This window comes from Ochotona princeps, chromosome 1 (genome assembly GCF_030435755.1).
Source record: "Ochotona princeps isolate mOchPri1 chromosome 1, mOchPri1.hap1, whole genome shotgun sequence".
NCBI classification, from domain to species: domain Eukaryota; kingdom Metazoa; phylum Chordata; class Mammalia; order Lagomorpha; family Ochotonidae; genus Ochotona; species Ochotona princeps.
Genome location: NC_080832.1, coordinates 105,195,273 through 105,221,101, shown reverse-complemented (window position 1 = coordinate 105,221,101; position 25,829 = coordinate 105,195,273). Strand labels below are relative to the sequence as shown.

Sequence of the window (25,829 nt, the reverse complement as noted above, 5' to 3'; positions counted from 1 at the left end):
GGAGATATCCACAACAGTTACGGGAAACTGAGGGCACTGAAGCTTTGGTTTTGGTGGCTCAGGTGACAGAGAAGTGTGTATGTGCCACTGCAGGGCGGTATCGACACCCGGGTCCGGGGTGTGGAGGTTCTGGGCCCTAAGCCCACTTTTTGGCCACTGTTCCGGGAGCAGCTGTGTCGCCGTACATGTCTCTTCTACACAATCAGGGCACATGCCTGGAGCCGGGACATAGCAGAGGACCGCAAGCGCCTCCTTCAGCTCTGTCCCAGGTGGGTGGGGCCGGAGGGGGAAGATGGTGAGGGGAATTGGCTTGCCACAAGACGCAGGTGGAGACAGAGCAGTCCCTTGTCGGAGTGTGGAAGGGTAAAGGTCAGCCAGGCCCTGGGTCAGGGGAGAGAGGGAGTGAGCACAGGTGAGAAGTGTGTGCTGCTGACGGGAGCCTTGGGGAAAGCGCCGAGCAGGGGAGACAGTGAGTCGCCATGCACTTGAGTGGAGGAGATCTGTGCCTTTAATCCTTGACCACACCCTGTTCCTAGACTGAACAGGGTATTGCGGCACGAGCAGAATTTTGCGGATCGCTTCCTTCCTGACGATGAGGCCGCCCAAGCACTGGGCAAGACCTGCTGGGAGGCCCTGGTCAGCCCCCTGGTGCAGAACATCACCTCGCCTGGTAACCGTTCCCCCTGCTGGTCCCACTAACCAGTCCCTCTAATCATGCCTAGGGATCACCTGAGTTAGTCCTCTCTGTTCCTGTCACCTCAGTGTCCCTCTGTCTTTGCTGCCCCAGGGACTGCTCCCTGAGATTCGTGTTTGAATCCTCCTATCCCTGCCACCCTGTTACCATGTTCCTGGACTGCAGTGCAGCAAGCCCCTTCCCCGCCACCCCCACCCCCAAACCTTGCTGGGCAGTTGTTCCTTTTACCGCTTGCTCTCTGGGCTAGCCGTCTTTTCTTCCCACGGAGACCTGTTCCTGACCCATCTTCTTTCAGATGCCGAAGGTGTCAGCTCTCTAGGCTGGCTGCTGGATCAATACTTGGAGCAGAGAGAGAGCTCGAGGAGTCCCTCAAGCCAAGCAGCATCCTTCACTTCCTGCGTCCGTCGCCTCTGTCGCTTGCTGGTGCATGTGGAGCCGCCCCCGGGGGCTTCCTTGGAGCTGCCCACTCGGCCTTGTAAGTTCCAGCCTCAGCCGGTTAAACCAAGGCTCTAGGGCCAGGGGTGGGGAATCCTCTTTCTGCCAACACCATTTGGATATTTATAACATCATTCATGGGCCTGATAAAATAATCAGCTTTTTAAAAACTGAAATCAGCCTACAGATTGATTGACTTGTGAGTCCCTCCTGCAGTTGCCTTGGCAGGGCAAGGCCAAGTGACCATGCCACGCCCAGACATGCCCCATCCCAGGTGGTACCTGGCTTCCCTCTCTTCCTGCTCCGCTCTGGGCCTCGCCAGAAGGCTAGTGCCCACGGTTCCTCGTTGCATCTGGAGACAGATGTTACAAGCCATCCCTCTGCCCCCATGTCTCCACAGTCAGCAAAAACAGTAAGGGTCAGGACCGCAGTCCCACACCATCATCAGTCCTCCCAAGCAGCAGCCTGAGGAACATAGCCCAGTGCTGGCTGAGCGTGGTGCAGGAGCAGGTGGGCCAAAGTCAAGACAGGCCTGGTGGCCGGGGGTGGGGTGGGGGCGGCACCACCACTCCTTTGGCATCCTGCATCCTGTTCCCCTCAGGTCAGCAGATTCCTAGCTGCAGCCTGGAGATCCCCAGACTTCGTGGCCCGTTACTGCAAGCTCTACAAGCACTTGCAGAGAGCAGGCTCCGAGCTGTTTGGGCCGCGGGCTGCTTTCACACTGGCCCTGCGCAGTGGCTTCTCTGGCGCCTTGCTGCAGCAATCCTTCCTCACGGCTGCTCACGTGCGTTCCGCCAGCCTTCCCATCACTCCCTTTTGCTCTCCATTCCCTCATGAATGCCCTGCCCAGAACCCTTTCCATTGTCCTCTAGATGAGCGAGCAGTTTGCTAGGCACATTGACCAGCAGATCCAGGGTGGCCTGCTTGGTGGAGCTGCTGGAATGGAAAAGCTGGAGCAACTTCAGCAACACCTGGAGCCCATCATGGTCCTGTCTGGCCTGGAACTGGCCACCACTTTTGAGCACTTCTACCAGTGAGTCCAACTCAAAAGGGGTGGGGTTCGGGGAGAGGGGTGGGCACTGGAAGGCTTGCACTCCAGGGAGAGGCAAGACTTGAGTTTTAGAGAGATGAGGGAATTGGCAGTGGGCAGGTGAGATTAAGATGTGGAGAGGGTCATGCACCAGTGGGAAGGGAGTGGGAGGCAGAGGGTGAGGTAGGGCCTATGACTGGGGCTGACTATTAACAGGGACCTACAGGCAGATGTGGGAGCCTGGGCTTGGACCTGGGCTATTCTGGCACCCACCCTGAGGCCAGGTTTGGACTGTGTGTGTGTGTGTGCTGCAGGCACTACATGGCGGACCGTCTCCTGAGCATGGGCTCCAGCTGGCTGGAGGGGGCCGTGCTGGAGCAGATCGGCCTGTGTTTTCCCAACCGCCTGCCCCAGCAGATGCTAAGGAGCCTGAGCACCTCTGAGGAGCTGCAGCGCCAGTTCCACGTGTACCAGCTCCAGCAGCTTGATAAGCTGCTCCTGGAGCGTGAGGGTGAGGAGGAATGGGGACCGGCAAAAGAGGAGGTAAGAGTGCAGGGAAAGAGTGGGAGAATAGGATAGTGACACAAGATGGGAACCAAGGGTCCTCAGAACCCTTCTGTTCTTCAGCAGGAAGAGGAGACTGAGAAGGAACCATTTCCTGAAGATCCCCATCCATTGATTTCCATGCTGGTCCTGTCACCTCGATGCTGGCCAGTGTCCCCACTCTGCTATCTGTACCATCCCAGGAAGTGCCTTCCCACCAAATTCTGTGATGCCCTGGACCGGTTCTCCAGCTTCTACAGCCAGAGTGAGGCTCTAAGGAGAGGAAGCCAGAGATGGGGATGAGATTTGGGGTGGCAAGAGGGGAGAAGAAGAGGACCATGGGTAGGTGTGGGCGGGAGTGAAGAAAAGTAGTCTGTAGGGACAGCAGTCTCCCAGACGAGTGTGGAGAGTACGCTCCCATGCTCTCCTGCTTGTGTACATGTGTCCCAGAGGAGTGTGGAGAGTACGCTCCCATGCTCTCCTGCTTGTGTACATGTGTCCCAGAGGAGTATGGGAGAGTACACTCCCATTCCTTCCTTCCGCTTGTGTAGATGTGTTTTTTCTTTCTATCCTCAAGTTGCATGCTTGCTTCATTTTCAATTCTTTAAGGCATTTTTGCAAATAAAGTATTTTAAGGCTATTCATTTCCCTGTGAATTCTGGGTTAGCTGCATCCTATCCTATAAAGTTTTTTTTTAAGATTTGAAAAATATTTATTTTTATCCAAAAGGCAGATTTTTACTTTTTTTAATATTATCTATATTTAGCAGTTTATAGCATTCAAGCGAGATTTTACAGAACTTTGTGCATTTTAGGATAATCAAAACAGATTTATAACTCTAACAAGCCATACATTAACAATTGAAGAGTAGAACAGTCTTATGCGGGTGCAGAAAGTCAGATTTACAGACTGAGAGAAAAATCTTCTATCCGCTGTTTCACTCCCAAGTAGCTGCAATGGCTGGAGGTGAGCCTATCAGGAGCCAGGGGCTTCCTCTGGGTCTCCCATGTTGTGCAGAATCCCAAGGTTTTGTGCCGTCCTTAACAGCTTTCCCAGGCCACAAGCAGGGAACTGGATGGGAAGTGGAGCAGCCGGGGTTAGAACTGGTGCCCATATGGGATCCCGGGCATACAAGATGAGGACTTTTGCCACTGGACCATCATGCCGGGCCCAAGATTTTTTAAAATTAGAGCACAACTAGTGTTTAGTAAGGTACACAGATCTTGAATGTTGATTTTGTGTCTATATTCCCCTGCCCACCTCCCAGGTCAAGATACAGGGCATCCCCACACTCTCTAAGGCTTTGTCCTGCCTTTTCCAGTCATTATCTCCTTCTAAGAAAAACCATTCTTCTTTTATCACCAGTATGTTTTGCCTTCATTTGACTATGATATAAATGGATGTGTTTTGCTGTGTCTGATTTCTTCCATTTAACATGTCTGTGGGAGGCACCTAGGCTGCCAGTTGTGTCATTGGTTTGTTCTTCTGGATTGCTGAATCCCAACCATGCTGTGAATGGAATCAGCCTTTGTGTTGTCAAGGGAAGTTTAGGATAGACCACAAGCGTTTATGATGCTGTCTTTTTATTATTGCTGAAAAAGTGTAAAGATTTTTGAATGTCCATTTTTGTTTCTTGTCTGATCTTTTTATTTTTAGAAGTAAGTATTTTTAAATCCTCAAGTATTTCTCTGTTTACATATCATTTGGTTTTGGAGTTCCACCTTTATCCCATTGTGACTCAAGAAAATAGTTTCTATAATTTTGAATTTTTGCAGTTTGTTGAGAATCTCTTTGTGGCTGAGTAGATGGTTAACTTTAGTGTTCCATGTGTCATACAGAAGACTGTGTTCCTCAGCTGCTGTGTATTCTGTGTATCCTTGGCTTTGTTCACTGTAATGTATAATTCACATCTTCTGTAAACTTACTAGTTTTAAAAAAGGATTTGTTTATTTGCTTTGAAAGGCAGAGTGACAGAGAAAGGGAAAGATGGAGAGGTCTTCCACCCACTGGTTCATTGCTTTTTCTTTTTTTTTTTTTTCAAGATTTATTTATTTATAGTTGAAAAGACAGATTTACAGAGAGAAGGAGAGACAGAGAGAAAGATCTTTCATCCACTGGTTCACCCTCCAGATGGCTGCAACAGCTGGAGCTGAGCTGATCCGAAGCCAGGAGCCAGGAGTTTCTTCTGGGTCTCCCACATGTGTGCATTGTCCCATGGCTTTGGGCTGTTCTCTACTGCTTTTCCAGGCCACAAGCGGGGAGCTGGATGGGAAGTGAAGTAGCCAGGATATGAACTGGCACCCATATGGGATCCCAGGCGGATACAAAGTGAAGATTTAATCACTGAGCCATTGAGCCATTGCACCAGGACCCTGGTTCACTTCTTAAATGGCTTCAACAGTCAAGTTGAAGACACGAGCCAGGAACTTCTTCTTGGTCTCCAATATGGATGACCCTTGGGCCATTCTCTGGCTGTGTTCTGAGGCGCATTAGCCGGGAGCTGGATTAGAAATGGAGGAGCCAGGAGTGAAACCAGTAATTTGAGGTGAGATGCCAGCAACAGAAGCGGCAGTTCAGCCCGTTGTGCCGTAACACTGACCCCAGTAATGAAAAGAAAAAATTTAAAGATATTTTAAAAGGTCTTTTGTAAAAACAATTTATTTATTTATTTTAATGGTAGAACGAGAGAGAGGAAGCCAGAAGCTTTTAGGTCTCCTATGTGGGTTTAGGGACCGAGTCACTTGGGCGTTTTACATGGTTTTCTCAGCTGTGTTAGCGGGGAGCTGGAATGGGAGTGGAACAACCAGCCTTCAAACTGGTGCCGGCTTTACCTGTGATACTATCTACCACTCTCTAACCAAAATTACCTTTTAAAAATACTGCCTTTTGTCATTTTCTCTTGATGTTATTTGTATTTGTATATATGCAGACATGTCCATAGACACTAGCCCTCTGTCCCTAAATGCCTTAGTTTGTACTTCCTGTGAATAAAGATATTCCCTATGCAACAGCAGATCACTCCTTAATGTCAAAAACATAACACTGAGCAGAGCGTTAATGTACTTCCCATATTCCAATTTTCTGAACTGACTCAGGATCATGTCCTGTGACATAGTTGTTTGTCTAGAATGGGATGCAGCCTAGGCTCACATGTCCTGTGTAGTCATGTCTGGTTGTTTTTAAAGGTTTGTTTATGCTATACCTCAACACTGGCCTAAATTGTGTCTATTTAACCTGGAAAAATTGCTCAGCCTTTCTTTGTCTCTTACGACATCTGGCAGTTTTGGAGAATATAGTCCTTCTAAGAATATGTAATTGTGTCTTTTCTGTCAGATAAGCAGCCTGTGCAGAATACATGGTAAGACATTCTGTACTTTTCAGGGACTTCCATCCCCAACACCTGCTTCCCATCCTGCCCTCTCTTGTGATGTTACTTGGACAGCTCAATTAAGGGGTTCACTGGGGCTGACAAAACCCACAGCATGGAAGGCCTCTGTCCATGATGCCAGCACCCAGGTTGGAGACCCACTGTTCCACTTCTGATCTAGCTCTTTGCTTATGTGTCTGGGAAAGCAGCAGGAGATGGCCCAGGTTCTTGGGCCCCTGCCCCCATATGGAAGACTGGAAGAAGCTCCTGGCTCCTGGCTTCAGCCTGGCCCTGCGCCAACTATTGAGAAGTAAACTGGCAGATGAAAGGCCAATTTCTCTGTCTGTCCTTAACTCTCTGTAAAATCTGCCTTCCAGAGAAAATTAAAATTTAAAAGATTTATTTTTATTTATTTGAAAGGCAGAGTGGGGCCCAGCACGATAGCATAGTGGTTAAGGTCCTCAGCTTGCACACCTGGGATCCCATATGGGTGCCAATTCTAATCCCGGCAGCCCCGCTTCCCATCCAGCTCCCTGCTGTGGCCTGGGAAAGCAGTTGAGGACAGCACAAAGCTTTGGGACCCTGGACCCGCGTGGGAGACCTGGAAGAAGCTCCTGGCTCCTGTCTTCAGATTGGCTCAGCTCCAGCCACTGCGGCCACTTAGGGAGTGAATCATCAGATGGAAGATCTTCCTCTCTGTATATCTGACTTTCCAATAAAAATAAATAAATCTTAAAAAAAAAAAAAAAAGGCTGAGTGCAGTGAGAGAGAGGAGAGAGAGAGATCTTCCGTCTGCTGGTTTACTCCCCAGATGTCCACAATGGCCAGAGCTAAGCTGAAACCAGGAGCCAGAAGCTTCCTCTGGGTCTCCCACGTGGGTGAAGGAGTTCAAGGACCTACCTAAGCCATCCTTTGCTGCCTTCCCAGTCCATAAGCAGGGAGCTGGGTCAGAAGTGGAGCAGCTGAGATACGAGTCAGTGCCCCTGGGAGATGCTGGTGCTGCAGGCTGAGAATTAACTGTGCCAGCCCCTAAGAAGAAATCTTGAAAAAGAACAAGAAGTTGTTTGATTTCTCTGCAGCATAGTTAATGGCGGATTTCCTTGCTGCTATTAACAAGCTACCTTTCCACAATATCATTTCACTTTTAACCTTGCCCCATTTTCATGGATATGTGTCTTACCAACACCTGGAATTTGTCTTTTGTTCAGCCAGTCTCTTGTAGTAGCAGATTTGTGACTAATAATGAGTGATATTTGGCTTTTATTTTTGACCTCTTGCTGATTATATTCATCCTCCTTATGTTTTAGAAAGAACAGAGTGAAAAGCTGTGAAGCCATACGATGTTAACCCAATGTACTAGGCTCCTCACTCCCTTTTTTGATGATTGATTTTTCAAACTTGCTTTCTCTCTCCCTCGCTCTCTGTCTCTCCTGTCTCTCTTAGGCATCATGCTTCCATAATGGTTGCCTCTTACTTAACCTATCTGCTTGCATTTGTTAATATCACTTCCCTCCTTTCTGAAGAATAAAGGGACCTTAGAAAATCTCCATTTCCGCTCTGGATGCTTGCTGGCTTACTGCTGTCCAAAACTTTTGAATTATCTTTTTTTTTTTTTTTTTTTGACCTGCCAGCTTAGTCGTTATTTCTGTTTTCAGATTATATATGTACCCTCATACCAGTTGCTTTAGTTACCATTCCTTTTGCTTCTCAGGCCTTCCATGTTCAGATCTCTTCTTAAAATATATCCGCTGGAGCTTTTTCATTAAACTCATATTAGTTAGTAAAAAAAAACCTCACCGGTTTTTTTCTGAGAATGAGTTATTTTTAACCTCACGTAAGGTGACACTGACATCTCCTGACAGGACATAGTTTGCGTCCTGGCTGCTCTGCTTCCAATCCAGCATTCCTGCTGAAGGCCTGGAAAGGCAGTGAAAGATGACCCAAGTCCGCGGGCGCCTGCCATCCATGTGGGACACCACAGTGGAATCCCTGGCTTCTGGCTTCTTCCTGCCCAGACTTGGTGGCTGCAGCCATTTGTGGAATGAACCAATGGAAAAAGGTGCTCTCTCTCTCTCTCTCCTCTTTTCCCGTGATTCTGCCTTTTAAATGAAGAAATATATATATTTTTATAATAAATTTCAAGTGTGTAAACAGAATAGATAACTGTCAGTGTGTCACCTACATCAACTCCTGGCCAGTCTTGTTTGCATGAAGACCTAAGAGATAAAGATTCTCTTAAAAATGACACCATCATTATCAAGCCTTTATAAATGAACCATTTATCAAGTATACAGTCAGGAGACTTTTGAGAGTTTTTCTGGCTGGCTGGTTAATGAGGCTCCAGGTAAGGCCCTCACACTACATCTGGTTGTCCCTTTTGGTCCCTGCCTTCCAATTTTTTCTTCTACCTTGCAGTTATTTGTGGAGCAAGCTTGGATTGTTTGCTGAGTAGAGCTGTTCACAGGTTGAAGTTTGCCGAATGCGTCCACGTGGCGTTCTCTGGCATGTTCTTCTGCCTGACATTTATTTCCTGAAACCTGATATTTACATGTGGAGGTATTTTCAGCTTTGGGTTTGAGTTGATGGTTGGGATTGTGTCCTCCAAGAAGCATGCGACAGCCAGCTGCTTCTCTGTGGTGTGCAGGTGGATCAGTGGGCTTGTTAGCAGGGTCTATAGGATACCCCTTTCCTAACTTTTCCCTAGGCGGTCACTACCATTGCTTATGTTCATCATTGCGTCGGGGTTATGAAGTAGCGTCGGGGTTATGGTTTTGTCATTCCTCCTTTAGGTGTTAGCAAGAGTGTGTTCTCTGTAAAGAAACTCCCTCCCTCTTGGGCCTGGCGCATGCGGGGATCCCATATGGACACCAGTTCTAATCCCGGCGGCCCCGCTTCCCTTCCAGCTCGCTGCTTGTGGCCTGGGAAAGCAGTTAAGGATGGTCCAAAGCCTTGGGACCCTGAACCCAGGTGGGAGACCCAGAGGAGGCTCTGGACTCCTGGCTTCAGATTGGCTCAGCTCCAGCTGTTGAGACCACTTGGGGAGTGAACCAGTGGGCGGAGGATCTTCCTCTCTGTATCTCCTCCTCCTCTGTGTATATCTGACTTTCCAATAATGACAACAATAATAATAAAAATAAATAAAATAAACCTTTAAAAAAAATAAAAGAAACTCCTCATTTACTATTTGGTGACCCTCAAGTATGCCTGATCCAACAGACTTAATTCTTTAATAATAAATATTGGCTTCCCTAGTAGCCATTAGGCTTTTTTATTAAAGTCATCGGCTCAAGAATTTTAAAAATATTTTCTGGGCCAGAATTGTGGCACGGCGAGTTTAGCCACCATTTATGATGCCAGCATCCTTTGGAATGCTTGTTAAACTCTCAGCAACTCTGCTTCCAATATAGATCCCTACTGATGCACCTGCAAAGGGAGCAGATGATGGCCCAAGTATTGGACCCCTGCTGTTCACATAGGAGATTAGGATGAAGTTTCAGGCTTCTGGCTTCAGCCTGGCTTAGCCCTAGCTGTTGCAGCCATTTTGGGATTCAACCAGCTAATGGAAGATATCGCCCCATACCCTAGCCAATGTGTGTATGTGTGTGTGTCTGTCTGACTTTCAAATAAATAAATAAATATCTTGTGTGTTTCCATCATGCATCCCAGGTATTGTTTTTGGATGGTCACATTGTCCTTCTGTCTTTGGTCAGATAACACCCCACTACCACCTTGGGTTGGCCTTGGTCCCTTTTGACACTCCTCCTTTTGCAAAGTTCCTTGCTTTCTAGTGCATGAGCACACATCCCAGCCCCACCTTGCCTGAGCTGTGATACCATAAGGACAATGAGACCCAGGCTGGTGGTCCTTTAAGAGTGTGGACTCTATCAGGGCTGAGACTCAGGTCTCCCATCTTGGTTTTTCCCAAGGAGACGGCCAGGGGCAGGGCTGGGCACAGAGACACTCAGGGAGGCAGGCCTAGACCAGGCTGGGATCTGGAAGCCGGACACTGTCTTTGCCTGTAAATGCCAAAGTGGGGCTTCTTCCCTCCAGGAACTAACCCCAGCAAAGCCTAACCCCTTCCTTTCCGGGGGACTCTGTCTCCATTCTTCTCCATACTGCCCTAGGTCAGAACCACTCCGTCTTGGATGTGGGACCACATCGGCGCCTGCAATGGACGTGGCTGGGCCGGGCTGAGCTGCAGTTTGGGGACCAGACCCTGCATGTGTCCACTGTGCAGATGTGGCTACTGCTGAATTTCAATCACACAGAGGTGCTTCAGCCCCCTTAGCTCCTTTCTGTCTTCTACCTCCTGGTCTTTATTCTGTTTGATCCTCCTTCTATGTCCCTTTCCTTTCCCTCGAATCCTGACCGGCCCTACATCTCCTTGCCAGGAGGTGTCAGTAGAGTCCCTGCTGAAGCACTCGGATCTCTCTCCGGAGCTGCTGCTCCAGGCATTTCTGCCCCTCACCTCTGAAAATGGCCCTTTGACCCTGCAGGAAGGTCCAGACTTTCCACCACGGGGTAGGTCCATGGGGGGCCTGGGCTGAGCCTCTGCTGGGGTGGCTGTGAGAAAGGGTTCTCTTAGCACTCCCTGCAGCTGTTCCTCCCCATCCCTGAGGACCTGACTGGGAGCGGGTTCCAGGTGTGCTGCAGCTTCGTGAGCCCAGGTCTTGGGCCAGTGGGGAGGCCCTGTGGCTGATCCCTCCTCAGACCTACCTGGATGTGGAAAAGGATGAGGGGCGAACCCTGGAACAGAAGAGGAACCTCCTGAGCTGTCTGCTTGTCCGTATCCTCAAAGCCCACGGCCAGGAAGGCCTTCACATTGACCAGCTGGTTTGTCTGGTAGGCAGCTTGGGTGGTGATGGGAGGGAGGGAGCCAGCCAGGCTTCAGGGTGGTTGGGGTTGGGACTGGAGCTCAGCATCAGAAAAGGTGAGATCTCTCGCTCTCTGTTGATGCTGGGTTCTGTTGCTAACAAGGCAGTTAGAGGAGAGAGGCAAGACAAGAGGCTTTGCCATGGGCTAGGCCCTCTTCCAGGGGGAGCCCAATTGCTTAATTGAATCGTTGAATCCTCAACAGTAATCCTGTGAGAAGTAGTGTTGTTTCATCCCATTTGGCAGAGGTGACAAGTGAGCTATGAGAAAATCACACCCACAGTCACCCAGCATAATAAATGGCAGAGCTGGGTCCTGCACCCAGGCAGGCAGGCCCAGCTGGATTAAACAGCATGGTGTTTTTCTGCCCCCATCCAGGTGCTGGAGGCCTGGCACAAGGGTCCAAATCCCCCCAGCAGCCTGGGCCGTGCCATAGCCGGTGGCGTGGCCTGTAGCAGCACGGATGTCCTTTCCTGCATCCTGCACCTCCTGGGCCAGGGTTATGTGGAACGATGCCATGACCGTCCTCAGATCCTGACGTATGCCACCCCCGAGCCCTCGGGGCCCTGCCGGGGTCAGGCGGACATCCCCTTCTGTGGCAGCCAGAGCGCTGAGGCCACCAAGCCCAGGTAGCCGCCCTTCCCTATCCCTTACAGTGGATTTACGGGAATGCCAAAGCTAGGCTCATGTGTAGGCAATCACTTCTCTGTCTAGTCCTATTCTCCCTAACCGTGTTACCTCCCCCCACTCCCCTGTGCCAGTTTTAATTCTTCTGAGAACCATCGCCTGCCCCCTCCTTTGCCAGCCAGGAGCCTTGGAGTGCCGATGCTCCTAGCACAAGGGGGAAACCTCCAGCCTGCGACATCATGTGGGACTTGACATTCGAGAAATCTAGAGCCCACTGATTGTTAAGTGGATAATTTTGTATGGCTCACAAATGATGTTACCAAGAGGCCTTTGGCAAGGAAAGAGGGTCTTCACCTTCCCTTCCAGGGAGCCATCCCCATGAGCCACTCAGGTTCCTGCATGGATGTCTCTCATTCTAAGCCAACACAAACCATTCTGCCAACACATACCGAGAGCCAACAGTACTCTTTGCTTGATATGAGACACAGACTTCCCCGCTCTGGTTCCACAGATGAATCTGCCACAGGGTTCCTCTCGGCAGCACCCCTAAAGCTTCCACTGTTGTCCCAAGCAGCTCACGGGTGTGGTCGGGACTCTGTGTTTTCCTACATGCTCTTTGCCTTGTGTGTTAGCTGCATTCTCCAGTGCACTTTCTCCGACCTTAGCATGTACCGCGTGGGGACCACGCCACAGGGCAGATCCTGGTTCGGTAGGGCTCCCTGCTGTTTCCCTGCCAGCTGCTGCTCTTCTGGGCAGGACTACAGTACGACTGTCCCTTCCACAGTAGCTCCTGTAAGCAGCATCCTTACTCCTGCCTGCTGGATTCCCCTAATCACTCAACATTTCTAAGTGTCTTTGGTGCTTGTTCTCTGGCTGGGAAGGCACACGTGAGCAGCAGGGTGCATGAGGGGTGGGGAGTCTCATTGGATTCCCTTCGTGGTTCTCAGCAGGGCAGGGCAGTAACTGTTGTCTTTCTTTTGTCCCCCACCCCACCACCCCAAGCCCAGAAGCTGTGGCTGCTCTGGCATCTCTGCAGCTGCCCACAGGCCATACCATGAGCCCCCAGGAGGTGGAAGGATTGATGGAGCAGATGGTACGGCAGGTGCAGGAGACACTGAACTTGGAGGCAGATGTGGCGCAGCACCTATTGGCCCATTCCCACTGGGGTGCCGAGCAGCTGTTGCAGCGCTACAGTGATGACCCTGAGCCGGTGCTGCTGGCAGCAGGGCTCCGCGTACCCCAAGCCCAAACAGCCTCCACACGTCCTGACCACTGCCCTGTCTGCATCAGCCCCCTGCAGCCGGATGACGACCTGCCCTGCCTCTGCTGCATGCATTATTGCTGTAAGGTAAGGCTCCTCCTGACACAGGTTTGCCACTGGATGCAGTGCCTTGGGGACAAAGCATGGCCACGCCTAACCTGGAGAATGTCAGACAAGGCTCTGTTCCCCTTGAAGTTTTCACCTGCCGTGGTACTTGGATGGGTGAACGCAAGGGTCGAGTGAGATGTATCAGTGATTCTCAGATTCCGCTGCCAATTATTGCCAGTTGGAGTTTTAGCTTTCCTGACAGGGGCCAGCATGGTGGCATAGTGGGTTAAATCACTTCTGACGACACTGGCATCCCACATCAGAGTTGGAATTGTGGTTGCTCCACTTCCAATCCAGCTCCTTCCCTGCTAATGTGCCTGGAAAGGCAGCAGAGGGTGAGCCCAGTGCTTGGGCCTCCGCCCTGACATGGGAGACACAGGTGGACTTCGGGAGCTACTAAACAATGGCATCTGGCTTCAGCCTGGTCCAGCCCCAGCTGCTGTGGTCATCTGGAGGGAGAACTGGTGGACGGTAGAGCTCTCTCTCTGTAAGTCTGCTTTTGTCATACTTTATTTTTTAAAAAAGACATTTATTTTACTCGGAAAGTCAGAGTTACAATGAGTGAGGTAGAGACAGGGAGAGAGAGAAAGGGAGAAAGAAAGAATCTTCCATCTGCTGATTCACTCCCCAAATGAATGCAACAGCCAGAGCTAGGCTGGTTTGAAGCTGGAAACCAGGAGCTTCTTCCGGGTCTCCCATGTGGGTGCAGAGGCCAGAGGACTTGAGCCACCTTCTGCTGCTTTCTCAGGCTATAAGCAGGGAGCTGGATGGGAAGTGGAGCAGTTGAGACATGAACTGGTGCCCATATGGGATGCTGGTGCTTGCAGGTGGAGGATTAAGCTGTTAGGCCACCACCCCAGCTATGTCATAAGTTTTAAAACTATGTCATAAGTTTTAAGAAGATAATAAAAGTCCTGATGTTCAGACTATACCCCAGACCAATGAAATCAGGCTTTAGAAATGAAACCCCGGGCTTCCTGAGTTTTAAAATCCCCCCAGGTGATGGCAATAGCAACAGAATTGGATCTTTGTATGAAATCTCTGTTAAGGAACTTTATAAATGAGGAAGTGATATTAAAGCAATGAGGGCTGTAGCTTATAGTTCCCTTGTCACCATTCAAGAACACTGTCACTAGACCCTCATTTAAAACAGAAGCAGAACGAAGTGCTGTAGATAGGAAAGCTGAAGGACAGAGGGAATTGCAGGAAGGGGGCTGGTGGCTGGGAAGTAGACACAGGAGGCTGTGGTTGAGGGCCGAATCCTCCTCGGGTCAGGAGCAGGGCTGGGGTGCCGAGTCTGCCACACAGCTTTTTAGAAGTGGCACCCAAACCCAGCAGCTTCAAGGAGGCATGCTTCTGTTGCCGTGGTTCCTGCTGCCTTCTGATCATGGGTGAGCCAAGGAACCTGCCTCTGTGTGTGTGAGAGAGAGAAAGAGAGAGAACTGTGTGTGTGTGAGAGAACTGTGTGTGTGAGAGAGAGAACTCTGTGTGTGTGTGTGTGTGAGGGAGAGAGAGAGAGAGAGAAACACTGTGTGTGAACTCTTCTTCTCCCCTCTGGCTCTGCATCTCTTACTCTTCTCACCTAACGAATACTGCTCCTCCCTTCCAAGGGTCTCAAGGACTTCCTTTACACTCTGATCTTTTTCTTCCATTCAACTAATATTTGTCATGGACCTACTATGAGCCTTGTACTGGATGCTGTTATGAGGGAGTGAGAATAAAAACCCAAGCAAGCAATGATCCGGGAACTACTAATCATGGCAGCTAATACTTCTGGGGAGCTTGCTTGGGGATGGGGCCTGGGACTGTCTGCATGCGTTGTAAACCCAAGTCTCCTAACAGTTCTAGGAACTGGGTATTTTTATCATTCCCATGTTATGGATTATGGCGGGGGGTGGGATTCTTGAAGAATAATCTGCTTAAGATCAAGATTTGGATTTTAGCAGTCTCACTTCAGGGTCCTCCCCACTTTTCGGATGAGAGGGGTGGAGCAAGCACAGTTGGGTGATGTCCCAGGCAATGCTTGTGGTTGGCAGTGGGGTTGACGGGGGTGGGGGGGTCAGGGGAGGCCTGTTTGGGAGGTGGTGAGGGGAGGAGGGCGCAGAGGAGCTGAGTTTGGTGGCTAAGGTTACCACAGGGCAGGAGAGCAAGTTCACAAGACGTAAGGGGCCTAGTTACTGGGGACTAGCAGACAACAGATCTGACTTTGCAGGGAGCCCTGGTGGATTTTAAATAGGAGAATTACAGGGTCTCATTTACATTCTTGGAAAGGTGACTTGGGCTGTTGTGTGTGGGCAAAGTGTGTAGGTTTATAAGAGTAGAAGTAGACTGTGGTACAAAGAGTCTGATCTGGGGCAGAGATGATGAGGGAGGTGGAAAGCTGAGATACCCCCGGAGGTGGAGCTGAGAAGCTGTGGGGGTTCCAGACCAGAAAGTCAAGGCTGGTGCCTGTGGTTTTGACCTAAGCATCTGGGTGAGTGGAATGTGTCCCAGTGTCCAGAACAGCAAGTGTTAGGATTGGAAGTTGGGAGTAGAGAGCAGGTTTCTGAGGAATTCAATGTGTTGTGGCCCAAATGAAGTTTAAGCTGCTGTTTGGATGCCTGTTTGGGGCTGACAGGGAGCCACTGAGTCTTGTGGGTATGGGATGAGATGGAGAGGCCTGGCGGCATCACTCAGGGAGAGAGAAGAAGCCCAGCCAGGCACTGAGCCTGGGGGACTGTGAGGGTGTGGAGATGGGGAGCCTGGAAATGCAAATGGGGGAAGCAGAACCTTGTACAAGTTCCAGCCAGAGAGGAGGCCATGACGAAGTCACAGCTGAGCGGCAGAGGACAGGCGGCAGCCCCGTGCTTCACATGGCCTGGACAGGCTGCAGTGGAAGCCAGGAGCAGCCAGCAGCAGTAGGAAGGGTTCCCCAAGGCTTGGGGGCAACCTGGATATTGCATTCGCACTTGCACTTGGTCTGGCCTTGTTTGTCTTTCAGAAGGGCTGTGGGATGCACGGTCCAGTCAGGTGCTTTGCATCTGTCCTGCGGCTCTGATGGCACTGCTCCATATGGACTCCTGGAGGCACACCCAGCCTTTTAGAGAGTCCCTCCACAGGCAGCGTGCAGGGCAGCCATCAGGAGAGGGGTATTTTAGGAGGCTCAGGCTGCTGATCCTGCGTACAGCAAATGGGCCGCGTGGGATGAGATGGGGAAGGACCATTTGTCAGAATAGGCTCTTACAGCGGCTTAGGGATAATGGAGCAGGCCAGAGATGGGGAAACAAGAGGAGAGTTAAAGAGACACGAAGATGCTGGAAATGGGCTGGCCTCGGGGCAAGGCCAGCACCACATCCGCAGGCCTCTTAGCTGACTTTCCTGCTGCTTCTATGCCTTTTATAGAACTTGAGTCTCTCTTCTTGATTCTCCCTCCATGGCCAAACCTGACAGAAATTATAATCAGGGTGACACTACTGCCAACACATCCTCAAAAGCAAAGAACAATCCAGATAGACTAGAAGGCTTGGGGCCAATTCTGAGGTGGCTCCAGATGCAGCAGGAGGAAGGAAGGGACCTGCTGTCCAGCGGGCACACTGTCTCTTTCTTGAATGGCTTCTCCCTGCCTCCCGCCCAGTCTTGTTGGAGGGAATATCTGACAACTCGGATTGAGCAGAACCTTGTGCTGAACTGCACTTGCCCCATCGCCGACTGCCCCGCCCAGCCCACTGGAGCCTTCATCCGCACCATCGTCTCCACGCCAGAGGTCATCTCCAAGGTATCCCCTCTCATCTGAGAGGTGGCAGTATAGAGAGGCAAGGGGATGGGCCCCAGGACTGGGCTAACCTGGGTTGGGGTGGGAAGTGGGGCTTGGTGCTATGGCCTGGAGGCATGGCGTCCTGGAGGCAATGACCTCACTCCACGGTATTTCTGACCCCACACAGTACGAGAAGGCACTCCTGCGTGGCTACGTGGAGAGCTGCTCCAACTTGACCTGGTGCACCAACCCCCAGGGCTGTGACCGCATCCTGTGCCGCCAGGGCCTGGGCTGCGGAACCACCTGTTCCAAGTGTGGCTGGGCCTCCTGCTTCAACTGTAGTTTCCCCGAGGTGGGCGCTCTCCCCAGGAGAGATCCCCTCTCCTTCCTGCTCTGAGCCCACCCCACCACACACTGACTTGTCCTTCCTTAGCCTCTGCCATCTGGGTTCCCCTTCCTTCCTCCATGTGTGACCCGTGTGTTCTCCCTCCCTCTTTCCATGCACACCAGCAGAGTTATCTCCTACCCCTCCCCGCCAGGACTGGGCTGTGTCCTCATCCCCTCCCCCCACTCCTACCCTAGGCGCACTATCCCGCCAGCTGTGGCCACATGTCTCAGTGGGTGGATGATGGAGGCTACTACGATGGCATGAGCACAGAGGCCCAGAGCAAGCACCTGGCCAAGCTCATCTCCAAACGCTGCCCCAGCTGCCAGGCTCCCATCGAGAAGAATGAGGGGTGCCTGCAGTAAGCAGGGAAGGGAGTGGGCAGGGGGGAGATGCCTGGCCATGAGCGGGGGCAGCAGCAAAGAGGGCAGCTCCCATCCCTCACCTGGCATGTGTCACAGTGATTCCTGGAGAATTCAGATGCCAGGGCACCCTCAGCAAGACTCGACTAGAGGGCAGGGGCAGAGACCAGAGCCCTATCTGTGGTGGCCCACTGTGTCCCAGCCCACAGGCAGGCTGCCCCTGACCAACCTGCCTCCTCCCCAGCATGACTTGTGCCAAATGCAACCATGGATTCTGCTGGCGCTGCCTCAAGCCCTGGAAGCCGACCCACAAAGACTATTACAACTGCTCTGCCATGGTAAGGGGCATGGTCACATGGGCCTGTGGGTGCTGGCCATCCCGTCAGCAGGGGCCTTCCACTCTGACACAGAGGCAGCCACAAGCAAGGCTGTGGGTGGGGGTGCCAGGGCTGTGTCGGGGAAGAACAAGGGTTCTCACCTCAGAGCCTGGTCTCTGCTGTGTAGAAAGTGGCTTTGGGCAAATCCGTTTCCTTCCATGAGCTCCAGCATCCTGCCTTTTCATGGGGGTCACAATGTGACAAGAGCGGAGGATCCAGTGAGAAACCATCCAAGTGCAGTGTAGGAAGGCCTGCAAGAGTGGTGGCCCCGGCTAAGCGACAACCCCCACGCTGGCCCAGCAAGGTTTCCCCCTAACCCTTGCCACATGGTCTTGGCAGGTGAGCAAAGCAGCCCGCCAGGAGAAGCGGTTTCAGGACTTCAATGAGAGATGCACTTTCCATCACCAGGCCCGGGTGAGCTGGGCTGACAGAGGGCCATGGGGAGGGGGCAGGGCGGGGCGGCACTGGGCTGCAGCCTTGCTGCTGAACACCCCCCCACACAGGAGTTCGCTGTGAACTTGCGGAATCAGGTGTCTGCCATCCACGAGGTGCCCCCACCCAAATCCTTCACCTTCCTCAACGATGCCTGCCGGGGACTTGAGCAAGCACGAAAGGTTGTAGTGCAGCGGGATGGTGGTGGTAGTGGGTATGTGTGTGTCCAGGGGGTCTGATGGGCTTGGCTGCTCTCCTCCCCCTCGCCTGGCTGGAGGGGCTGCGGAGGAGGCAGGAAAGCTGACGGCGCCTCCCACAGGTGCTGGCCTATGCCTGCGTGTACAGCTTCTACAGCCAGGACACAGAGCACATGGACGTGCTAAAGCAGCAGACCGAGAACTTGGAGCTGCACACCAACGCCCTGCAGATCCTGCTGGGTGAGCTGGCCCCCTGCCCCGCCATCCTGCCTGTGCTGGGCAGCCCACCCTGACCATAGGGGCCACCTCCCCACACACCAGCTCCTGCTCCCTCTGCCTGCTACGTAGTCTTCTCACCCCTGGATGTTGACATTCAGCTCTGAAGTCCTCATGCCAACGGATTTGGGGCAGGCATTCACCCTGCGTGTTCTCAGTCTGCTCTGTACCCCACTGCTTGAGTCTGAGCCCCATCAGTGAGCAACTGTAAGCCATCCAGAGCTGCCCTGCCTCTTGGCAGTTGCTTTTCATTCAGTGCTTGCTGCAGGGAGGAACAATGGAGAGTGAGAGAAGGGAAGGAGTCCCCCTGCCTGCCACCACACGCTCCCTCCCTGCCCCTGCAGAGGAGACGCTGCTGCGGTGCCAAGACCTGGCCTCCTCCCTGCGTCTCCTGCGGGCTGACTGCCTCAGCACGGGCATGGAGCTGCTACGGCGCATCCAGGAGAGGCTGCTGGCCATCCTGCAGCACTCTTCCCAGGTACAGCCCGGAGACTGCATTTCCCAGTTGCTGGCCTTCACCCTGCTGGGATGGTTCGCAACCCACAAAGGGGTTAGCTGGGAACCCATCAGACTCCCTCCGGGAGTTTCAGACTATAAATCCCAGGTGGAGTTGGGAACCCTGGGTTGAGGGGTCAACATTTTCCCTGGCTCTGACTCACTCACGTTGAGTCTGCCCCTGCCTTAGGGGACTGACGGCCTGCTGTAAGCCCCTTGAGCACAGGGTGGTGTATATGTGTGTGTCTGCCTCTGCCCCCAGCCCCAATGCCCTGGAGACCACTGTGATTTCACTTGCATAAGGGGGGAGTAGGGGGAACTCTGCTGGCCCAAGCCAGGCACTCAATAGTGGAGACAAGGCCCAGGGCCTCAGTGTTCTCTGCCCTCCTGCTCTCCACAAACACCCAATTTCCTTACTAGGATTTCCAGGTGGGCCTGCAGGGCCCGTCAGTGGAGACCCGGGAGGCCAAAGGACCCAACATGCCTGGCAACCCGTGAGTAGGGGGTAAGGGGGATGCCAAGCCTCAGAGGGGTGGCAGGAGATGTGGGGCTTCCCTGGGGCTGAGTGGGCTGGCCATGCATAGGCCCCTAGGCTCTTCGGGACTGCAGGAGGAGGAGGAGGAAGAGGAGGAGGACGAAGACGATGTGCCTGATTGGCAGCAGGACGAGTTCGATGAGGAACTGGACAATGACAGCTTCTCCTATGACGAGGAGTCAGAGAACCTGGACCAAGGCGCCTTCTTCTTCGGCGATGAGGAAGATGACGACGATGAGGCCTATGACTGAGGGGAGGCAGGGGGTGGGAGAGACGTGGGACACACCTGGAATGGCACCACCACAGTCCTGGGGCTTTGGACACCTGCTGTGGGGGAGGGGCTGCCCTTGCCAGCATCACCCTTCTCTGTTTATGGAATAAATCTTCCACCACTACACACACATGCAGAGACTGGCTGCACAGATGTGAAGTTAGAATTTTCACACGGTCTTTAATCTCCACTAGTGCTGGGGGGGACAAGAAGAGTGTAATCAAGCCAGATAATGTCACGTGGTTGGGTGAGGGGAGGCAGCCGCCTGCCCAGGAGGGTCAGCTTCGAAGTATTGGTCCAGCAGGTCCTCCACCTCTTCTTCCTTGTAGTCCCACACTTGGAACTGTGTGCCATTGGCTGCTCCCCGGATCATGGCCGAAAGTACTAGAAGGGCAGGGAAAGGTGATACTGTCTTCTGCTTTCCTGCCCTGGTGTGGGCAGACATGTTCAGCCCTCCGAGGAAGGCACTAAGGGCTTAGCCCACACAAAGCCTGAGAGGGCCAGGTGGCCATCTCGGGCTTGGGGTGCTCACCTCGGCCAGACTGCGGGCGGAACAGGCACAGGACCCGCTTATTGAGGGCCATGGCCCAGCCCAGCTCATAGCCTACGCCCAAGGATGGTTGTGTCACCTCTGCCACGACCACTAGGAAGAAAGAGGAGATGATGGCTCTGTGTGTGGGCCATTGGGGCTTGTGGGAGAGAGGGCAGGCAGCAGGCTGTGGTGGGAAGGAAATCCCAGGAGATTGCATGGAGGAGGGAGGCCACTCACCGTCTGCCTGCCGCAGCCAGGCCAAGTCCCGCTTGTGGATGAATCTGTCCCCGCCTGTGGCCTCTTCCCCTACAGGTGAGGGAAAGCCAGTCAGGGGCACGGGCAGTCAGGGAGGCTCCATTCAGGTGTGACCTCCAAGGGCCTGCCCAAGCTGACTGCACAAAAACAGAGAAGAAATGGGGGCCATGAGATATGCTCAGCCCTGTGCAAGGTGGGCTGTGGGGTTAGAGCCAGGGAGGAGTACAAGCAAGGACTGCCCTACTCCAGGGTGATTATGAAGAGGTGCAGGGGCACTTGACGCAAAGCAGGAGGGGTATCTTGGGGTGAGCACACCAGGTTCACAGCGTCCAGGACACTAAGGCACCCAGCCAGCAGCATCAGAACAGAGCAACTGCAGGGCTTGTTAGGAGCACAGACTGGGGGGTCAGCATCGTGGTGTAGCATGCAAGGCCTCTGCCTGTGGTGCTGGCATCCTACATGGGTGCAGGTGCCCCGGCTGTTCCACTTCCCATCCAGCTCCCTGCTTGTGGCCTGGGAAAGGATCCAAGGACGGCCCAAAGTCTTGGGACTCTGAACCCGTGTGTGGGAGACCTGGAAGAAGCTCCTAGCTCCTGGCTTCAGATCAGCTACAGCCCTTGTGGCCATTTGGAGCATGAACCAGCAGATGGAAGATCTTTCTGTCTCTCCTTCTCTCTGTAAATCTGCCTTTCCAATAAAAAATAAATAAGTCTTTAAAGGATAAAGGCAGCACCAAAAGCAGATCACAGTAACAGCTGGGCCAGAGAAGGGGCTGGTCTGGCTCAGTCTCCTCAGCCGTGGGGCAGAGCAGTAACAGAGCGCAAGCCGCCCTCGCTGCTGGCAGGGGCCACCCAGAGTTCGCTAAGATGGCCCCAAAGGAGGGGGTGGGGAGGGGGGGCAACGAATGTTCGAGCCTGAAGGCCCTCGTCCTCGGGCAGGAGGGCCCGTGGGGAGGACCAGGCCAGGCGGAGCAGGCTCCAGGCCAAGAGAGCGCCAGGATCGGGGAGAGAGGCGGGCCCGACCCTCCCCGCCGCGCCCCGCGGCCTCACCGCGCGCGCTCAGCTCGGCGGCCGCCACGTGCTCGGTGAGCACCGCCCCGAAGCGTCGCAGCCGCGCCACGATCCGACCGTACAGTGCCAGGTCGTCGCGGCCGCCGCGGATGCTCCCGCAGAAGTACAGGGCCCGGCGCGCCGGCTCGCCCGGCCCCGGGGTCTCCCCGCGCTCCCGCGTCCCGGTCGCCGCCATCGCCGCCACCGCCGGCCCCCCACGTGACCGGCCGGGCCCGCCCCCGCCAGGGCGAAAGCCAGCACTCACCCTGACCTCGCGTCCCCTGCCACCACCACCCTCCATCCGGCTGCACGGTCTCCCCGCTCCCTACCACCCTGCCCTGCCCTTGTTCTTTTAGCCTTCTCACCACTCGGTAACTTACCAATTATGCCTTGTCCTTTTACATCCCATAGGGTCCCTTCCCAGGGGAGTGGAGCGTGTTCTTGCTTCTGTTGGCTGCTGTTCTAGCAGCTTCTAGCCGGCTCCATGTGGCACTGGAGTGAGTGGCTTGAGGGAAAGCATGCATTTCACAGCACTGGCTAACCAGGTGCACAGAGGTCACAGCCTCACACTGTCGGCTTACCCATCACCCAGCTTATGACAGTCACATGAGCATGCAGTCTCCTCCAGGCGTTCTATTGCCCTCCCATCTTCCCTCCAGTTTGTCCCATAAGCAAAGAACACACATGCAACATGCATGTACATGCAACACAGCTATTTACACATGCACACAGGACCATTGTGGTGTACACCTCTGTGGTGTGTGTGCCTGGAGTCCTCTTTCAACTGAAAGCTGTTCTTTCCTACAAGAAACAAGGCCAGCTTGAAGGAAGAGGCAGGGGCAGGTGCAGCCTGGCTCTCAGCTAGGCTGGGAGGCCCGAGTGGGAGGAAGGACCGGAATGGGGGAATGAGGGGCATGCACAGGGTGGTGCCATTCAGATGAAGCAGAGCCCGTGGAAGCTTGTTAGAACACACCAGGTTCTCCAGAACTGCTGGGGCAGGGACAGTCCTGTGTGTGCTTTCAAGATGGAGGTGAATGCCATCGTAAATGTGTCAGAGCGTCCAAGCCCCCACTGATAGTACAATGGACAAGGGCAGAAGACTGCTTTTTGTGGCATTCCACCCGAGAGAAGGAACCGGAAAACACAGGCAGAGAGCAGGCTGGACACTGCTGCTGGCTAGGTCTAAGAAGGGGCAGGGATTGGCCACAGGGGTCCCAGGTGAGCTTTGGGGGTGATGGAAAAGTTTTCTTTTTTTTTTCTTTTTTTTAAAAGACTTATTTATTTTATTACAGTCAGATATACAGAGAGGAGGAGAGACAGAGAGGAAGATCTTCCATCCGATGATTCACTCCCCAAGTGAGCCACAACGGCTCATATGGTTGCAGGTTCTAATCCCGGCAGCCCCATTTCCCATCCAGCTCCCTGCTTGTGGCCTGGGAAAGCAGTCAAGAATGACCCAAAGCTTTGGGACACTGCACCTGCGTGGGAGACCTGGAAACACTCCTGACTTTGGATTGGCTCAGCTCCAGCCGTTGCAGCCACTTGGGGAGTGAACTATCAGATGGAAGATCTTCCTCTCTGTCTCTTCTCCTCTCTGTATATCTGCCTTTCCAATAAACATGAAATAAATATTTTTTTTAATAAGTTCTAAATTGGGTCTGGCAGGTTCCTGCATGGGCACCGGTTCGAATCCTGACAGCCCCACTTCCATCCAGCTCCTTGCTTGTGGCCTGGGAAAGCAGTCGAGGATGGCCCAAAGCCTTGGGACCCTGCACGCATGTGGGAGAGTTCAAAGAGGCTTCAGGCTCCTGGCTTCTGATCGGCTCAGCTCCAGCCGTTGAGGTTACTTGGGGAGTGAATCATCAGATGGAAGATCTTTCTGTCTCTTCTCCTCTCTGTATATCTGCCTTTCCAATAAAAATTTTAAAAATTAAACTTTTTAAAATAAAGTCCTAAATTATATTCTGTAATGGCTCTAACTATTGATCTTGTATTCCAGAAAGAGAGATGAATGTCTATGTATTTGGTTTTTTAAGATTTATTTATTTTTATTGGAAAGGCAGATCTACAGAGAGAAGGAAAGACAGAGGGAAGGATCTTACATCTCCTGGTTCACTCCCTAAAAGGCACAATGGCTGGCTGGAGCTGAGCCACTTCAAAGCCAGGAGCCAGGAGCCTCTTCTGGGTCTCCCACATAGGGTCCCAAGGCATTGGGCCATCCTCTGCTTCTTTCCCAGGCCACAAGCAGGGAGCTGGATGAGAAGTGGAGCAGCTGGACTCAGGCAGCCCTCTAATACGGAATCCCAGCATCATAAGAAACAGAAGCCGTTGTGCCCCAACTCTGACCCTAGAATTGTTTTATCAGCAGAGCTGATTCTTTATATTAATTAAGCAGCCCTCTATTTCCTCCACACTCCCAGCCCCTGGCAACAATGACTGTATTTGCTACTTCTAGGGATTTCGCTATTATAAATAGCTGCAGAAGTTGATTCCATTTTCTGCAGTGTTTGTACTTCTGTGGTTAAGTTATTTTATTTAGGGCATAGCCTCCAAGTTCTTCTATGTTGTATACTTCCTGATTTAACAATCCATTACAAATTAGAGTAATTAAAATAGTATGGCACTGGCATAGAGACAGACCTAAAGCCCAATGGGAAAGAATTAAGAGTCCAGAAAGAAGCCCACGGAGTCGTCGTTTCTGTCAAAAATGCCAAGAATACACACTAGAGGGCGCTCCCATCCAGGTGCGCTTGTTGCCAACCGTGGTGGGAAAATTGGGGATCTATAGAGACAAAAAGGAAAGTGGAGCCCTATCTTATATCATGCATCAAAGCCTACTCAGATTTAAATGTAGGACCTGGGGACCAGTGCTGTAGTGTAGCACGCTAAGTCAGCCTGTAGCAGCAGTTCAAGTATGGGTACCAGTTCAAGTCCCAGCTGCCTCACTTCCAAGATAAAAATGTGGAGAAGTTGGAATTCTGTGTGCAATTGATGAGAATGTAACAGCTGTGGAAAAGAGCCCTCGAACAATTAAAACTGGAACTACATTATGATCCATGAGTCCTATATCTGGGTGTGTCTGCAAAAGAAATAAAATCAAGATTCTGAAGAACTATCCTCATGCAAACATTTTTTGCTTCATTATCCACACTAGCCAAAAATACAAGGACAACCTGCTTGTTCACTGATGAGGAAAAGAAATGGATAAACATGGAATAGACACACAATGGAATAGCATCCAGCTTGAAGCGAGGAAGGACTGCCACAGGTAACAGCAGCGCTGTGCTCAAAGCAAAATTCAAGAAAGTCACAATGGGACTGGCTCTGTGGCACAGTCGGTAAAAGCTGTTGCCATGGTGCCAGCATCCCACATGGATGCCGGTTCATGTCCTGGCTACTCCTCTCCTGATCCATCATCCACTGCTAATGTGCCCGGGAAAACGGTGGATGATGGATCAAGTGCTTGGAGATCAGGCAGAAGTTCCAGGCTCCTGGCTTTGGACTGGCGCAGCTCCTGTCATTGTGGCTATTTGGCAAGTGAACCAGTGATAGAAGATCTCTCTGTCTATCCACTTTACCTGTCAAGTAAATAAAATAAATCTTTAGAATTTTTACAAAGGCGGGGCCGGTGCCGTGGCATATCAGGCTAATCTCTCTGCAGCACCGACATACCATATGGACACCAGCGTAAGTCCCTACTGCTCAATCCCCTCCCCAAGCCCTCTACGCCTCATAAACTCCTCCTTATCATTTAAAATCCAATTTAAAAAGACATACTGGGGCTGGTGTGGTGGTCCAGTTGGCTAATCCTCATCCCTGTGGTGCTGGCATCCCATATGGGTGCTGTTTCATGTCCCGGCTGCTTCACTTCCCATCCAGCTTCCTGCCTGTGGCCTGGGGAAGCAGTTGAGGCTGGCCCTTGGGACCCTGCACCCACACGGGAGACCTGGAAGAAGCTCCTGGCTCCTGGCTTTGAATCAGCTCAGCTCCAGC

At 52.4% G+C, this 25,829-nt stretch overlaps 2 protein-coding genes across 2 annotated transcripts in view; one reads left to right on the top strand and one right to left on the bottom strand.

Moving 5' to 3' along the window:
* The window catches only part of CUL9 (cullin 9), a 40,640-nt gene extending 20,569 nt beyond the window's left edge, over positions 1–20,071 (top strand). Inside the window, exons 19-41 of the mRNA XM_058662615.1 lie at positions 94–269; positions 537–670; positions 990–1,169; positions 1,530–1,639; positions 1,731–1,913; positions 2,002–2,162; positions 2,474–2,702; positions 2,787–2,967; positions 10,194–10,339; positions 10,461–10,590; positions 10,688–10,911; positions 11,320–11,570; positions 12,571–12,916; positions 16,551–16,691; positions 16,858–17,022; positions 17,253–17,416; positions 17,662–17,755; positions 18,134–18,208; positions 18,298–18,408; positions 18,546–18,663; positions 19,044–19,177; positions 19,615–19,688; positions 19,779–20,071. Coding sequence (XP_058518598.1) covers positions 94–269; positions 537–670; positions 990–1,169; positions 1,530–1,639; positions 1,731–1,913; positions 2,002–2,162; positions 2,474–2,702; positions 2,787–2,967; positions 10,194–10,339; positions 10,461–10,590; positions 10,688–10,911; positions 11,320–11,570; positions 12,571–12,916; positions 16,551–16,691; positions 16,858–17,022; positions 17,253–17,416; positions 17,662–17,755; positions 18,134–18,208; positions 18,298–18,408; positions 18,546–18,663; positions 19,044–19,177; positions 19,615–19,688; positions 19,779–19,980 — 3,729 coding nt within the window. The 3' untranslated portion in view covers positions 19,981–20,071. The remainder of the gene's footprint in view (positions 1–93; positions 270–536; positions 671–989; positions 1,170–1,529; positions 1,640–1,730; positions 1,914–2,001; positions 2,163–2,473; positions 2,703–2,786; positions 2,968–10,193; positions 10,340–10,460; positions 10,591–10,687; positions 10,912–11,319; positions 11,571–12,570; positions 12,917–16,550; positions 16,692–16,857; positions 17,023–17,252; positions 17,417–17,661; positions 17,756–18,133; positions 18,209–18,297; positions 18,409–18,545; positions 18,664–19,043; positions 19,178–19,614; positions 19,689–19,778) is intronic.
* Positions 20,072–20,209: 138 nt separating this feature from the next.
* Positions 20,210–22,039, bottom strand: DNPH1 (2'-deoxynucleoside 5'-phosphate N-hydrolase 1). The gene is made up of 4 exons (XM_004590514.3): positions 21,837–22,039; positions 20,770–20,838; positions 20,533–20,643; positions 20,210–20,384 (listed from the first exon to the last, which is right to left on the bottom strand). The coding sequence occupies exons 1-4, from the start codon at positions 22,030–22,032 to the stop codon at positions 20,236–20,238; spliced, it is 525 nt and encodes a 174-aa protein (XP_004590571.2). The 5' UTR covers positions 22,033–22,039; the 3' UTR covers positions 20,210–20,235.
* Positions 22,040–25,829: the final 3,790 nt, after the last annotated feature.